Source organism: Plectrocnemia conspersa, unplaced genomic scaffold (genome assembly GCF_051122295.1).
Source record: "Plectrocnemia conspersa isolate PC_06_02 unplaced genomic scaffold, ASM5112229v1 ptg000001l, whole genome shotgun sequence".
Lineage (NCBI taxonomy): Eukaryota > Metazoa > Arthropoda > Insecta > Trichoptera > Polycentropodidae > Plectrocnemia > Plectrocnemia conspersa.
The window spans coordinates 4,751,053-4,768,374 of NW_028277165.1; the positions used below are offsets into that span (position 1 = coordinate 4,751,053).

Below are 17,322 nucleotides of genomic sequence, written 5' to 3' on the forward strand. Positions count from 1 at the left end.
AGTACCGTGGGGCTTTGGGTAAAAAGGCGGTACTCTGCTAACACTGACGGTGGTGATTAATTTGCCAATATTATTTATGGGACATTATATCATTCAATTTGACAATATTTAAATAATTATTACATAAATTCGATAAAATACAATTACAGTTGCTCAATCTGTGTCAAATTCTTAATCGTTACGATCCGTCCGCCAAAATAACATAAAATCAATTTATACGAAAAATAAAAAAAACATTTTGGCATAAGAAGACTGCTGCCTACTGACTGTAATTTCTGAACAAATACATCATATTGAATCATATTACTTTATTTTTTTACCAAGAATCTTAGTAATATTTATTTGTTATAATTTTTAAAATTCAGATTCTATGAAAAATCTAAAGAGAGTGGAATTAAGAGGAAAGTCAAAATTATATGTTTTTTTAAAAGAGCAAAAAATATTATTAAATGCTTATGGAATTATACTTTAATAATTAAGACAAAGATGTGCATTGAGTTACATTTTATCATATTTTAACGTAAGTTTACTATTCACACCATTTTACGACCTGTTCATCTTGCAGTACTCTGACTCGTCAACACTGAGTATAGTATATAATATTATATTCCTCTGTAAAATATGATGTAAGTAAAAAAAGGTTGCCCGTCCCATCACGGTCGGGTCGGATCGAAAGCATGGAAAACGCGACTCGGTCGTAAGTCGTGATTTTTGTTTCCGCAAAATGTCTTTTTAGACACGCTAGCCTTTTGTACACATATACAAATTACACTCACATATACATATTATGTATATATGATACAAGATAATTCGTAGAGCACACACATATGTTCGTGGTATAAAATATGATTTTTTTTGGTATTTTAACTCATTTTGAGTTTTTGAGTGAAATTCCGCACGATGACACATGCATACGTGAAAAGTGGGCTATCGCATTAATGCGACATGAAGCTGAAAAAATGCACCTTCATAAATAATATAGCATAGAAAGCGACTTTACGTGCAAATCATAGATGAGTTGCGTTTTGTAAAAAAAACACGAATTATATATTTGACATTTGTCGCGCATTGGATCGTATGTATCATATATCGCAGTACAACCACGGACTCAATTAATTATTAGGGATCTAAAATGTTTTTACTTACAACACATATAAGATAATAGAGCAACCGGAAAAAAATCAAAGGCAACAATAGGTAAGGAAAAGTTGTTAGACCCAAATTGAGGTGATTGAATTGCGGGGATCGTACCCAAATAGAGGATAGTCGTTGTGTTATTGATATATTATATTTTTTTAAATTAATCTAGAATTATTACAAAACACGGCAATTCAATTTTTTTGACTTGGAAAAATGTATTTTTCTAGAGAATAATCAGTCAAATAAATACAATCCAGAGTTTGCACCCATGATCGATTAGTACGTCATGGAGTTTGGTTATTTCATTGGGGATATTGGTTGTTTATTTTGCTTTAATCAAAATAAGTCCATTACATATGACATACACATGGGTTAAAACAGTATTTAATTTAAAAAAAATAAAACGATTTTGCCAAAATTTTAAGTTTAATTAAAAAAATAATTAATATGTCACAAAATAAAATGAATTAATTTAACTTAACTTTTCTCTTAATCTGCGAAATTTTTCATATTTTTAAATATCAATTAGATTGATCATATATTATATTTATAGAAATTTAATTTAGTGAAATAAATTAATAATTTATTAATTTCAATTTACTTAAAATCACCTGTCACATAAATTTACAATGTAAATTAATAGAAATTGCTTTTTATATATAACTAATATGTATATTCCATACAGTTTCTATTTTAGCCAATTTTAAGTTTTAACCATATCTTTTGTTGGCATAAAATGTATGTTCAAGTTAAATTACTCAAGAATTTGGTAGATTTATGACACAAAAATGTGTAATTTTAAATTTTATTTTAATATCAATAAAAACATTACCTCTAGATTTTTTAAGGTAGTTACATTACAAACTGTTTTTATTTTTAAATCCAGATCATTTTAAAGTTAGCAACCATATTTTTTGTAGGTATAAAAATATATATATGTTTAAGCAGGGCCGCAGAAAAGGAATCCGGGCCCTGGGAAAATAATGATTCTGGGCCCCATGACGTAATATAATATTTTTTATGTACGAGTTAACAGGATCTTATTTAAAAAGAAGGTCGTTTTTTAATATTTTCATAGTATTTTATCAAATAACATGCATTTTTCTAGCCAAATTCAAGGAGGTCCCTGTTTCAGTGGCGTAGCTAGGGTTTGTGCCGCCCGGGGCAATCCTTAAAATTGCTGCTCCCCCCCATACATTTTTTTGCAGGGTCATAAAATCAGCATTTTTTAGAATAATAAATTGATTATTGTTAAGCTCTTGCTATTCGTAGATTTACATACATTTTAGTTTATTCAGGGTTAAGAACCACACTAGACGATTCCACCGCGAATATGCCGCCCCAAGCAAGTGCCACCCGGGGCGGCCCACCCCCTCCGCCCCACCATAGCTACGCCACTGCCCTGTTCAAAATCCACGTCAAAAACAATAAAATCGCTCGGTTATCTAGCGTTCATATTTAGACTTTTTATAACAATATTACAACCTACAATAAGTAAGAATCAAATAGAGCATATCTAAACCGAATTTTGACCAATAGGAGGGCGCAAAAAACAATCCCTTCTCAGAAGGCAAACATCTACGTCAAAAGCAATAAAATCGTGCCGTCGCCGTTGCAGCGGGAACGCTCGTTATCGAGTGTTCCTACTGTAACGGCGCAGAGACAATTTTATTGCTTTTGACGTGAATTTTATATATATATTTTTATCTTTTAAAAACAATTATCTCTTGATTTTATTAATAGCCGGCATTTTAAAATGGGATGATGGATTAAATTGTCTAACAAACTTTATCAAGATATTTACAACCTATATTTTTGAAAAATGTTTCATGACGATAAAACTAAAAATAAAACTACGACATGTCCTCAAAAACTGTTTAAATATAAATAACAAAAAAATCTGCAATTTTAAAATATAATTTCTATTTTAGTTGTAGAACATTTTTGCCTTATTTTTAATTTTTTCTCTGTGCCATTTTGAAATTTGCCTAATAAAATGACAATAATTTTTTTTTATGAAATGCTATAATATTAATGTAAAAAATGTGGCATATTTGAAAAAAATATGCTACACATTTGTGTAGCAGTGTAGCAGATTTAATAGTTAATAAATACATATATGAATAGCTTAATTTTTTATAGTTTATGTTATATTTTTTTATGTTTCCCATACGAAACAAATTAAATGGTCAGTTTTTTAAAAATAAATAGTCAGTAACTTTGATATGAAACAGCCAGTAATATAATTACATATTACAATATATGATCAATAACTTTGTCTTTGGTTAGAAACTTTTTTTTGTAGTATTTGTTTCATTAGCATTAGCTCGGTATTTTTTGATTACATACATTTAATTTTACTGATAATTTATACTACTGATCTATTATCTAATATATATTTATATATATAAACAATAAATACAATTTTTTCTCACAAAGCAATACAATTTTAATGGGAATTGTTTTATTTTATTTTTACTTCTTAAATAAATATTTTATGCTTAAATCATTTTTAACTATAAATTAATAATTATAATGTTTATATTTATAAAAAATCAACAGGAAAAATATACATTTTTGAATTTAAAATTTTTATATGATTTTCTATTTTTTTGTTTATTAGTTCATAAATATAAAATATTTTATTGTCGTTATCTTTTGTTTTTATTTGTTTCGTTAGAATATATTTGAATGAATATTTTAAAATAAATAATGTAATGTTTTTATATAAATAATATATTTATTTTTTGCAGATTTTTATAAATAATCCTCAAATAAACAAATATATTGACGTGTGTATTGCCAAATTCAACAAGGCCGTGCGTGTAGGTACATAAAACAATATATCGATACACAATAGATAAAAAGAGCACAATTTTGTGTATCTATTGTGTCACGTGAGGGTAATCGGCAAAAATACACATATTCAAGTGACGATGACGCATAATATGACGGGAAAGCGTCTGCTCTTAATTATTTCGCAGGCCGAGGGCAATTATATTGCCAAAGTGCAAATTTCGGTCAATGTCAAATCGAGCAGGGATAAAGAAATAACTACTGACCTCTAGTTTGGTGGAGAACTGATCCACTAGTTTCTTCTGCTCCTTTTCCAGCTCCTGGTTCTTCTCGAGCAACGCATTTCCTAGCTCAGCTGCTAAGAGGAGATCTGCCTCCTTCTGATGCAGCTGAGCCCAAGCATCGTCCACAGAGGAATTATCCGTCCTGGCCATTTCTTTGACGTACTTTTCCAATTCCTCAACGAAGCTTTCTGTTTCCAAAGTGGAGTGGCTTAGAGACAAGCTGCCTTTTATGGACCTAGAACCACTCTTGTTCCTCCTGTGGGCGAGTATTGGCCTGATCTTATCTTTGTCTTCACCTTCCTGCTGAGGGTCGTACGAATAGTCCGACTCGAACACGCTATCCCTGGAACCGCTGAAGCTGTTCAATATACTATCGGTGCACACTAACAAACTAACATCACCACTAGTGCTGTTGAATCTGCTTCTGCTGGCAGCCATTAAGTTCAAATTTTCAGCAGCTCGGCTAAAGACATTTTTATTTTCTCGGATAGAATAATTTTAATTACTTTAAAAAAGCCCGGGTGGAGGGGGGTCGGAGAGGGCCATTGTGTAATTTATATTCGCCCGATTCGACCCTGCAATCCAAAAGTTTGGAGCGCGAGCGAAGAGCACGGAGTACGCGACCGACCGGCGAGTAGCGCGCACAGGTACTGGCAATTTACTCTCCCACCTGTGTACGCGTCAAATGGACGAGCAACAGTAATACTGTCATAACAATTTATTTAGGCAACAAATGAAACGATCAGAATTTTATTAACAACCTGGTCATACTAATTATAATATTCAGGGTCAGAATAAATATCAAATGGTTAGAATAAAAATAGAATAGAGTCAGAAAAAATATAGAACGATCGTGTGAATTAAAAAAAATATTGGGTAATAAATTATTTATTTTAGAAACATCTTATAAAATATCTCGCTCGCGTCAAAACTGTTGGACAGGTTATGTGCGAACGAGCGTTGGTCAGAACATTGAACATCCCATAAATAACGAATCTTTTTAATTGTACGTAGAAAGTGAAAGTATTCAGAGCGACGAACGAAGCGAGAATAACGACAGAGCAGCGGCGGAACACGCTTTGTTTGTCTTTTATAATTATATCCCATATCAAAAATTCTTCAATGATTTATTGGCTTATATTTATACAGTCGATTTGAGTACCACATTTTTACACTCTATAAAATAAAGATTGTATGAAAGTTAATGTTTAATATATGTATGAATTGTCATCGATATTAAAGATATGTTTTTAATAATAAAATAACGTTATTGCTTCAGTGGGAATATCATTATTTCGGTAACACATATGTTTACTATTTTGCTCCAAATTGCTTATACAAAAAATCATTATTTGCAATGAGTCTTATATTAGGATATTATCTACCTTTTTGCCTACTTATGATGAAGTCAGTTGCAAAATCCATTTGCTGTTTCTACTTCCATTACTGTGTTTTATAATCGCAATCATTTGTCGGCATTGGCATGCTTAACTTAAATGAAGTACATATATCAGCTGTGCGATACAGTTTGAGCTGTTATCTGAAGGTCGGCTGGATTCTAAGGAATTTGATAGCACTTTCTTATACTTTATTAATTGTACAACCTTAACTCATAAAGGAAAGAAAGTACAACATAATTTAGATCGTCATTCATTGATTGATAAAAATTTAGACACTATTTTTACGATCTTATTTTATGCCTCCTCATTACCATTGCTTACGTTTGCAAGAATTAAGGTCTAACCATTTTTTATGTTTTTTGAATTGTATTGGAACATATTTAAAAAAGTGAATATGTGAATATGTAAAATATTGTTGAGTTCGAACAGTGTTACGACATGCTTTAGGCGCATGTATGTTTACATTATATAAATATACGCAAAACTAAACACAAAACTATATCGGTTTTCTTTCTTCGTCCAAAACGAACGACAAGAGAAAGCGAGAGAGTAGATAACTGTGTTATTGGCGTTTGTTGCCATGGTTACCGCGTCGCAGAGAATCATTCATTAAAAAGCATACAAAATATCGAACATACAACAAAATTTATATTAAGAAGCAAATAACTCGATGTGAAATGGAACGCCTTCAAGTCACCTTGTTAGTTAATTTATTATCTTTTGTGTAACTAATTAATTAAAATTTTAATGTTAACGACTATTTGTATTTTGAGGTTATTGTTAAAATAGTTCGCAAATATATTTAAACATTCTTATAAAATTAATAATCAAAATTATTTTTCTTTATTGTACTTACGAGACATCTGACAATACAAGAAGAGATAAGATAACTAAAAACCAAGATTTATTATTCTTAGATTAAGTAAATCTTTATAATGAACATATCATATGTTACTAATGTACTTGCATTATAACAGTTACAACATATGTTTAATAAATTAACAGCTCATTTAACCAAATTCTTGTTTAATATACGAAATAATATTATACATATTTAGCGCCAATATTCTGTAATTAAGTGGATGACAATTCAAAGTATTCGATGCGGAGTATGCGCAAGAGCATATCTGTATTACACTTATGTCAGGTATACATTAACACAATCGAAGTTAAAAAGCTCCCCTTACTCTAGCCATATTTCCGAATCGTACATTTCAATCACGTTTTCGTTATCCGAGAGAAATTCTACGCCTTAAAATTAGAGATCCAATTCATCGCTATACATATTATTTAAACTAAAGTTAGTTTATATTAAAATTATTTAACGAAGTAAACATATAAAATATACTTGATAAGTCTAAAAATAATTTAGAAATGCAGGAATATTCTACGCTTTGACGTAACTCTCCCGACGAAAGGCAAAAAAATACTGACGCACGATTGAAACACCGTCGGATGCGTGAGTCAGAGCGAGAATGAGGTACCTTGCCCTAGATCTCTCGCTCTGTCACACGCACTTGTGCATCTCACTTGCATACGTATAAACAAATCTGTGCGAGAGAAAAGGAGATATACTCACCCATCTCTCTTGCAAAATTCTCTAACAAAACGGTATAGTATGGACGCGTGAAACTTAAATAAAATACAAAAAACAGATTAACAGATTTTTAGATACAAATATTGCAACACTTGGTTGAATATAAATTGTTTAGCATAGTAGCAATACTGTCAAGATGGTTGTGCTAGGCTCTAGGTTAAATTGGGTGGTCACAGAGCTTGAGCGGAATGCGTTATTAGCAACCACAATGGTCTCGGATAAAGAATATTTTTGTAAATTGTTATACAATTATTTTGTTTTTATGTAACTTTATAATTGCACTGTATCCATTAATTTACAATATTTGTATTTTTGTATTGATAAGGTGACCAGACATCCTCTTTTGCGGAGGATTGTCCTCCTCAAAAATTGTGCCTGCATTTTGCCTTCTTTGTCCTCCTTGGACCAAAAATTCTGAAATACCTGTGGGGCATGTTTATATTTATATATATTTCATTTATATTTCATTATGACTAAACCATGGTGACACTCTGGTAACACTTGTGTGACGGTTTTTTCTCTCTATTGACAATCCTCGGCGCGTTCGCACGCGTCACGGGCTCGTGCACCGTAATTGTATAAATAACCATGTAAACTTTATTAAAACGTCAATAAAACACTACAGCAACAAATACCCTTTGCAGTTTAGCTCCCCGCACAATTTTTCCTCCTCAAATAAAAATTTCCAAGATGGCCTCCTCAAACAAAAATTTTAAATTTCCGAAATGACAATGTTTTAGCTCCAGCAGTAATATGTTTTTTTTTATCTTCTTCGAAAAAATTCAATATGGCCAGTTTTTAACGCCCTCTTTTGATATTTTCAAAATCTGGTCACCTTAGTATCGGGATTTTGTATTAAGCATAAAATTTCAAATAAATGCTGGTTTTTAACAGCCTTATAGTTAAAATACATTTTCTGAACTAAATAAATATTAATATATAATATTGTTTTATTATTTCTTAGTCTTTTACCGGTTTTTCCCATATTTTTACCGTCCCGTTCAAAATTCTCAAGTTAGCTCATCACTACGTATTGGGTAATTAATGACGGTGAGATTTAAGATGTCAAATAAATATATAAATTAATACATCAACATAATTGTGTGAAAAATAAAAATGCTGATATGAGTATTTAATTGAAAAATACAACGTTGGGGGTAATATTGAACATAAAAGTTTACGAACGCGCTCACAATACGCACGTGTTCGCGAACTTTTTTCTGTTCAAATCGGTGACGCTTGTACGGCTGCAACTGCCTTCTCGCTTTTTTCACGATGCCAGATCAGGTTAATTTCTTCATTTGTCATTTTCCTCCTTCAATTTAGCACTTTGTTGCATCTTGCGCTCCGTTTCGTCCGACGCTTCGCTCGATTCAAAAGCCAACCGTTAATGTGGCGCAATACTGTTTCTTCACAACGTTTATTATTGTTTGCACATTTTTGCGCATCAACATATGATCCACATTTTTAGCTCATTTGTTCTTCGACTTCTATGATATATAGCCATTGTTCAATGTTGCAATGCAATATAAGCTATTGTCTAGTTAAGGTGACCAGACGTCCTTTCTTTCATATTTTCAAATTCTTGTCACTTTAAGTTAGTCCAATGTCAACAAATGTATTGTTAAAATTAACTTACTAGCTTGTTCAACAGAAGCAGAAGTATCGAAATACATATTTTTCCACAATTTTACTCTATTTTTGAAGATCTCAAAGTTCTATTACATCTACAAGAAGATCATAACTATTTTTTATATAAAAAAACGTTGCAGGGTTGTAAGTTTTACCTTATATCATATCGCTAGATAGCGTTTGTGACTGTCCGTGCTGCCAGCCATTTCATTTCATCTTATACCTTCACAAAATGTTGTATTTTTAGCCTGAAATTGCGCAATGCCATACATTTAATGTAAAATAACAAATTTAGGATCTGCATGTGGCATTAACCGATGTGTTTAAACGATAAATCTTCTACAGTTGCAATTGAGCGAGGAAGAATAAGAACAAACATATTTTTGCTCTATATTTGTAAGGGGAAAAAGTTGGAGTAAAACATATAAACGATAATTCACAATTGCTATATGTTGAATTAATAGCTATTGAGTAATTATTAAGTTAGAAAATTTTACAAACTGTGTTCTGTGAAAGAAATTTGTTACGAATATTTCTTTAGTTTAAATAAATTTGTCTGAGATTTGTAAAAGCACAGACAAATTTTTAGGTGGAAGAAAGTATTCTTACAAGCAAGGATGCTATTTAACAGGGAATTATTTTGAGAGATATGTGCATTAAAATAAATACTTTGTTCCATGAAACGAATTGTTTGTGCATTTATGTAAGGTTTTTGTTACAGAGAGTGTTTTATGGAACAATTATTTTACGTATTGCTCATTTAAATTGACCTCATAAAATACATGATGGTCAAGAAAATATGAATACTCATATAATACAACAATTTATGGTATCGGTGATTCTTCTTAGCAAAATTTTTGCACACTGATTAATTCGGACATAGAATATTTCAAACAAAAATTATTTTTAAAATTATAAAAAAAATGTACGTGAACTTTTGGATTGATAAAATAAAATTTCAACGTTAAAATTTGAATATTTGAGTTTTCAATTAACGTATTTAATTTCTTAGTTTGTCATTTTGTCCGTCAAATACACAATTTTTTTTTTAATATTTTCGTAACTATTAATCCAATTTCAATGAAATTTAAAATGCAGCAATAAAATAAGAGTCAAGGACGTTTCATCGCCAGCCGATTATTTTTTTAACGTCGTTTTTTTTATTTATAATTCTGTGAACTATTCTGGTTTTATCTTTTTATTGTTTAAGCAAATTTCAATTATCGAATTGATTGGCAAAATATAAGCTATACATTTTCATCATGATATTGCAATGTAAAATAATTGCACACTATTTAAATAAACAATAATGTGGAACCATGTTGTATTTTTTCTTTCTGATAATATAACTCATTGGTATCATATATATAGGCATTTGGATAAAATAAACGAATTTGTTATTAGGTTAATGTAGGAATAAAATAATTTTAACGATGAGTTACAAAGCAACACATGTGTATATGATTGGTATATGAAAAAACTACATTAAATAATAAGAGCAGATCATATAAAATTACTGCTAGTTTAAACTGATTATTTTACTTTAAAATCTGTGAAGTTATAGTGTTTTTTCTAAAAAATCAAAATTGTACCATCCTCTTATTTTAATCCATAATTCTGAAAACGTATCACATTTTAATTTTTATCGTTCCAGCAAATTTGATATTTTAATATCGGCTATTTAACATATTTTTGATTTTATATGTGTACAGATAGATTTTTTATGTATTAATTTTGTTTTATTAATTGGCTTACAATTATTATTATATTTACATATATTACATATATTTTTTACTTAATTGTACTTTGATTAAATTTATTTTTTATTATTATAATATATTTATCTTCAATCTTTGCCTCTGTTGCCTATATATTTTTTTATAAATTTAGGAAATAAACTCATTTGCTAACCTATAGATACAAATTAATTATTCACATACAATAGACCCCCCCCCCCATAACGCGATAAATTGGAGACATGCTATTTGGATGCCCGTTACTATATGTGCGAGCGAGCCAAAGGGAGAATATCTCACCACACACGCCAGATTCGTACATACGTATTGCAGAAAATTTTTTCTAGTCCCCAACTACATACACTCGAATAGCACGTCCCAAATATACCGTGTTATTGGGGGGTCTACTGTATTTATTTTTTAATAACTTTAATTTTATGTAATATACTATACGGCAATTCAGTGAATTATTATATAGGAAATATTTTGTTTTTACTCGATACATGCCGACGATGCGCAAAATATATAATAATTATAATTGCAAGGGCACTTTATCAGTTCTAAAGAATTTGCCAAAATTATGCATACCTACATAGTGCTGTAAATCTTTTAAATAATAAAATATAATCTCGTAATAAATAATAAAATATAGATCGTTAGCAGTTCCTTCTTATTCTTAAAAAAACGGCTTAACGGTCGAATAGTCGTCCTTTTTAATTCCAAGTCTCTCGACCATTTTTTCATTGTGTCTCCAAAATCTTCCCACTTCAGCTACTAACAATTCATCAATAGCCTTTGCGTCTTTCACCAATTAAAAATATGATTTGTGCTTGTTTCCGTAAGGAGAATTTGCATCAAATTTAGATATGATCTTATTTAAATTGCGCGTAAAACAGATATTGTTTCAAATTTAAGAATAAAGTATTGTGTCTTTTTTAAAGCTAACGATATGTTAACGTTTTACAACGATTGATATTTATGTTAATATGTTTCAACTATATCATTTGTATTTACATATTATTTAGGTTGAAACTGATACTCGTCCGGCGAGGAAGAGTGAGAGCGAAGACATCGAACACGATCCTCATTACGAGCCCATAATCAATCTTCCGTTAGTAAAAATCTCCACAAACGAAGAAGATGAAGTCGAATTGTGCAAAATAAGAGCTAGACTTTATCGGTTCGATAAAGTAGATTTGGAGTGGAAGGTTAATTTTATTTAACATTTTTAAATAATAATATATTGCAATATCAACACTTTTTTATTTTAATTCAGGAAAGAGGCACCGGCGATATTAAACTTCTACACCACCGCGAAAACAATACAGTGCGAGTAGTAATGAGACGCGACAAGACTTTGAAACTGTGTGCCAATCATTTCATATCCGAAGACTTACAATTGCAGCCCCACATTGGTTCAGATCGAGCTTTTAACTGGACAACCTTTGGAGATTTTGCCGACGAAGTTGCCAAACAAGAATTTCTAGCCATCAAATTTGGAAATGTAGAAAGTATGTTTTTGTTTTTTGTTTATTTGGGTAACATAATATGCCAAAAAAGACTATCTGTGACATGTGCCTCGATGTGACTAAGTGTCTCATCTTTTATATTGATCGTTCGAGACGGCTCTGATGAATTATAGATGATGTTTTGAACACATATACAAATTGTGTTCACGCCTTAAAAGAAAACACAAAAGTAATAGACACAGGCTAAACCTATCACCAGGCCCGCGTCTTCTCATACAAAAGTTATTTTTATTGGCAGTGATAATGGATGGTTAACCTCTTTGGAAAGATTGTGCTATTACTATCTTCTGTAGACGTTGGTATTTTATGGTACACAAATCTCTCTCCTGTTATATAATGTGTCACGTTTAACTTTCAAAAAGGGAATGGTACTTTTTGTAGCTCTTTTCGTTGTTCAAGTGGTCGTTATGGTGACCTTAATTTGTGGTTGCACTCAATCTTCAAGTGTCAGTGTTGCTGAACCCATTGCAGCTTTCTCATTTTATTTATTTTCTGAAAGCTACTGTTTTTGTAAAGCTTTGCAATCCTAAAGTTCCACTTCATATGAAAATTCATGATGGAAAATTAATTAAAATTCGCATTCTTGGGATTAAATTATTTTCATTCCATATGTTTTCAATGTTAAATCAACATTTTTCCTGATTGAAGAAAGATTATATTTATCTATTTAAATAATTTTAGTATAATTTACATGCGGTATTTATAGTTTCGTATAGATATCAATATTATGTTTTTGATGATTATAGATGCCACTTTATGGAAGACAAAATTCAACGAGGCCGTAGACATAGTGAAATCCAAACCCGACTTGGACAGCAGTAAGAATACGAGCAGCGTCAACGACGATTCGCAATCAGATGAATCTTCTTCGCTTACTGCATCAGACTCCAGCGCCGACAGTGTTGTCTTGGACCAAAAAAGCAACGACTCGATCGCTAAAGACGAATCAGTCGACAAAACCGGCAATGACGAAGTCACATTGAAAATATCTGACATGAAATTGGAGAACGATTCTTCTGACGTTTCCAATTGATTTTCTCTATTTTTTTATTTTATTACATTTTTTTAAGTTTTAATAATGAACTGATCTAATACTATAATATAATACAAGAATGTCTCCCCATTGCCTATCTCCCAATAAATTACATTAGGATTATTTTAAATGACATTCCTGTAAATATTCTTTTTTATTTTGTACTTTTATCAAACTGACTTTTTCAATATTATTTTTAGGATTAAGAATACAAAATGTGCCTTAAAATTCTAAATGTTTAGGTTGTGTCCTATTTATTTGCCAATATGTAGTGTGACCCAAATCAGATATATTTTTATGTATACTGATATCTCATGAATCGTCAATGCTATGAGAGAAAAATCAAAAGCAATTAAATCAATGTGCCATTTGATTATTTTTATTTAGAATTTATGAGATAGCAAGTAAAAAAATACTTTTGATTTTTTGGCTCCTATATATTTATTTTATATAAAAAATATTTTTATATACCGAATCTCATGTAAAAAACTTTTTCTGCAAATCTGTTGTATTTTATAATTGTTAACTTTAAAGTTTTTTTTATTTTTTAATAGGATTCCTCCTATTCTTTCTTCAATAAGTAAAAAAAATAATGAGCAAATATTTATGGTTAAAATTGTAACAAGACGCTAATTTGTGTTTTACATTATTCTTTCTTTAGAACTAAATTTCATCTAAAAATTATTTGCAATAACTCAATTTTTTTATATACCATTAAATTTGCTTTACATTGCCTATTTTTTGTATTAAAATCAATAAATAAAAAAATAAAAAACATACATTTCAAAATTTATTCCTACAATCAATATAATGTATATTAATACATATGAAAAAATATACACAATTTATATTGTAAACATTATAAATGACTCAAAATACTATCAGTGTATTATATAAATTGTAATTCGTTTTACATTCTGTAGATCGAAATGTACTCGTTGATTATATCGACTTCAATAAAATATATCTATACCGTTTTAAACAAGGAAATGGAATGTCAATGATAAAGTTGTGTATTAAATTACACATATTTATATAAATATGTAGAATTCATTATCATATACTAACAACAAAAAAGTATGATTTTTATGATAGATATGAACATTGGTTCTGGAAACACACATGTGCCAACATCGACCTAAGCTATTTTTGTATAATTATATTCTCACAATAAATAGTCTTAAATATCATAATTTTTCACAAACACTACAACATTTATCTTTTCTATATACATCTATATCTAAAACGACATAAGTAATATAAAAAATATCCATTTCAAGCCTGATTACAAAGAAAATAAAAATACTATAATCGTCAGTTGTACGTAATATAAAAAATATCCATTTCAAATCTGATAACAAAGAAAATAAACCTACAAAGAAAATAAAAATACTATAAATCGTCGCTTGATAAATAAACTGTTACAACTCACAAGTGGTTTTTAACATTGCATGGGTAACAATGGCATTTAAAAATCATCAAAATGACAATATCATGGCTTGAGAATAACCATTGAGATCAGTAGAATACCCAGAATTGCACAATAGCCACACAGCTGAGAACTTGCGCAAATGAGATGATTTGGAGGTGTTTTACTTATGCAAATTTTGAAATGCTTCTAAAAATCTTACTTTGGTGTTGTGACAGTCTTATTCCAAGCTGACGATATAAAACAAATGAAATGATAGTTTGGAATGTTTTGTTTTCAACCGATTCAATAGACTTCTTACAGTTCTATTTTGATTTTGTCATCTTTTTTGATAACGAAACTCAACAATATGTTCAGTTTTGAATGAAGCTCTTTCTTCTTCTCGGGCGAAATCTTTCCATCGAGTAATTTTTTTACTCGTTCGTTCTCAGTCGCTACAAATCCTTGACCCTTTTCAATTACTCTTTGCATGATCTGCTGGTATACTTTTCCTATTGCCTTTACCTAAAATAAACTATATTTTAAGTATCACAATTTATCAATAACACATTCATATAAAAAATACGTAACCTGTTTATCGTAGTTGCTAATAATCGACTCCAATTTATTCATCAATGCTTTTTTAACGCCTTCGCTCGCTTTCATGAAATCAAACACTATCTTATCCAACTCCGCAATGCAACCAGGCAGACTCAAATGTATCCCGGACGCTTCTTTCACAAATTTGCGTAAGTTTTCTGTCGTGAATTCTTTTTTACTTGAGAACGTTAGCGGTTCTTTCTTATTCTTCAAAAACAACTTAACGACTGGATAGTCATCCTTTTTAATACCGAATTTCTTGGCTATCTCTTCATTGTCCCTCTCGCCATAATCTTTAATTCCCACTTCGGCTACTAACAATTCATCGACAACCTTTGCGTCCTTTGCCAATTCAGAGTAGGATTCGTGCTTGTCTCCGTAAGGAAAAGCGACGTCAAATTTCACCAAAGTTGCGTCAAATTTTGATATAACCTTATCAAAGGTGTACTCAGTTAGTTGCACGCAACCTGTACAAGCAGATATTTCCAGAATTTTTGTAAGTAGGGCAAACGTCAATAAAATTAACGCACGCGACCTTGAGAATGCCATTTTATATTCAAAGGGGTAAATATAAATCAAAGCAACTTCTAACGCTTGATAATATTGTTATAAATATAAGGATGGTTAACAATGACAGCAAACTGACCGGCCGGCAGTAAACGTCAATCTGTTGTCTTTATTATATTTGGTCCTAAACGAATAAATATTAGCCATAATATACTATACATACAAATATGTCGAAACCGAATATTCTCGAAGTAAAAATTATATAAATATTATTTGAAAGTGAAAAAACATTGTTTTAATATTCCTGCAGCAAGGTTCTTTTGTGGTTTTATAAAAACATTTTAACAATAAAATAAATATTTCGAGAATTTTTATTTATTTTCACAAAAACTGTTTTTTAATTAAACAAATAATCGCAGCTATGTTATAAATATATTTAATCATAAATAAAAAAATATTTAAAATAAGGATGGTAATTCTAAACCACATATCACTAGTTTTTAAAATATTTATTTACAACGGTCACAGAAAAACTAAAATCTTAAATTCATTAAAACGAGTTTGAAGACATTGTATTGCTTTATCTAAGTCTTAGATTTTAAGGTAACTACATTTTGAAAAATTTAAGAAAGACACTAAAATTAAGAGACCATTTTGGAAATTTTTGTTCGAGGAGGATAAATTGCTGCGGGAGCTAAAAAAATGTTATCACGAAAAATTTTGCTCGAGAAGAAGGATAAATTGCTGCGGGAGTTAAAAAAAAAAGTATTTCGGAAAAAAATGTAATGGAAGGGGAAAAAAATTGAGGTGGGCAATCTTCCTCAAAGGAAGATGTCTGGTCACCTTACTTTATCTAATATTATATAAAAAAAACAATTGATTTTAAATGCTAAGGAATGTTTCATAGAAACGACACATTCAAGTTGCTATGGCCCTTGTTTTTTTACATAAAGAGTTCCAAGAGCACCACAAAATGGACGATGAAGTTTTGGTGCAGCGTGAAGCTGGCTCTGTCTTGGTATAAGAATTATACAATAATATAGAAATTCTGAGGCGGAAAAACCGACTCCAGAATTCGCATTTTAAGAAAATGATAAAATGCTATATGAATTTTGTGATACAAATAATAGTAATTTCACAGTTTGTGATACAAATAATAGCAAAATCTGTTTTTATTAACTATTATTATTATTATTACATTGAATGCGGGCCTTACGCGATTGAATTGGTTGTGTATGCTCAGAGCCAACCCTGGTTTGCAGTATCGTATGTTTCCACCCGCTCTTTATGGTCGAACATAGGCCTTTACCCATCGGCTCATAAGCGATCCATAGTTGCAACACCCTTGTATACGTTGTAAAGCTAGCTGTGTGCCAACGAATTGCTCCACCTCCGTTTTCAACTTCAGCTATCACGATCGCGACTGCAGCCGAAATAATAAGAGTATATGACAACTCCCCAATAAGCACAGCTATTCGACCTTTTAACCATCTGTCGAAACGTATTGATTTATTCTCATCCAGGTACTCGCAGTTAGCATTTAATGTTGTTATTGTAAATATTTTTTTGTGCGGCATTGGCGTAAAGCTGTTATGTTCGGTTTATGTATATAAATAAATAAATACATTTTGTCAATTGATTGTACTGCAACTAGTACATT

General features: G+C 30.6%; 3 protein-coding genes across 3 annotated transcripts in view; 1 reads left to right on the forward strand and 2 right to left on the reverse strand.

The window, feature by feature from the left end:
- LOC148238529 (bicaudal D-related protein homolog) overlaps positions 1–4,872 on the reverse strand; it is a 71,520-nt gene extending 66,648 nt beyond the window's left edge. The window contains exon 1 of the mRNA XM_088198342.1: positions 4,203–4,872. Within this exon, the coding sequence (XP_088054468.1) occupies positions 4,203–4,658 (456 nt within the window). The 5' untranslated portion in view covers positions 4,659–4,872. The remainder of the gene's footprint in view (positions 1–4,202) is intronic.
- A 3,555-nt stretch (positions 4,873–8,427) lies between these two features.
- On the forward strand, positions 8,428–15,081 carry LOC148238530 (ran-specific GTPase-activating protein-like). The gene is made up of 4 exons (XM_088187100.1): positions 8,428–8,504; positions 11,611–11,793; positions 11,862–12,096; positions 12,861–15,081. Exons 1-4 carry the CDS (start codon positions 8,493–8,495, stop codon positions 13,145–13,147), a joined length of 717 nt encoding a protein of 238 aa, XP_088043226.1. The 5' UTR covers positions 8,428–8,492; the 3' UTR covers positions 13,148–15,081.
- On the reverse strand, positions 13,925–15,827 carry wbl (endoplasmic reticulum protein 29-like protein wbl). The gene is made up of 2 exons (XM_088187084.1): positions 15,147–15,827; positions 13,925–15,080 (listed from the first exon to the last, which is right to left on the reverse strand). The coding sequence occupies exons 1-2, from the start codon at positions 15,702–15,704 to the stop codon at positions 14,874–14,876; spliced, it is 765 nt and encodes a 254-aa protein (XP_088043210.1). The 5' UTR covers positions 15,705–15,827; the 3' UTR covers positions 13,925–14,873.
- Positions 15,828–17,322: the final 1,495 nt, after the last annotated feature.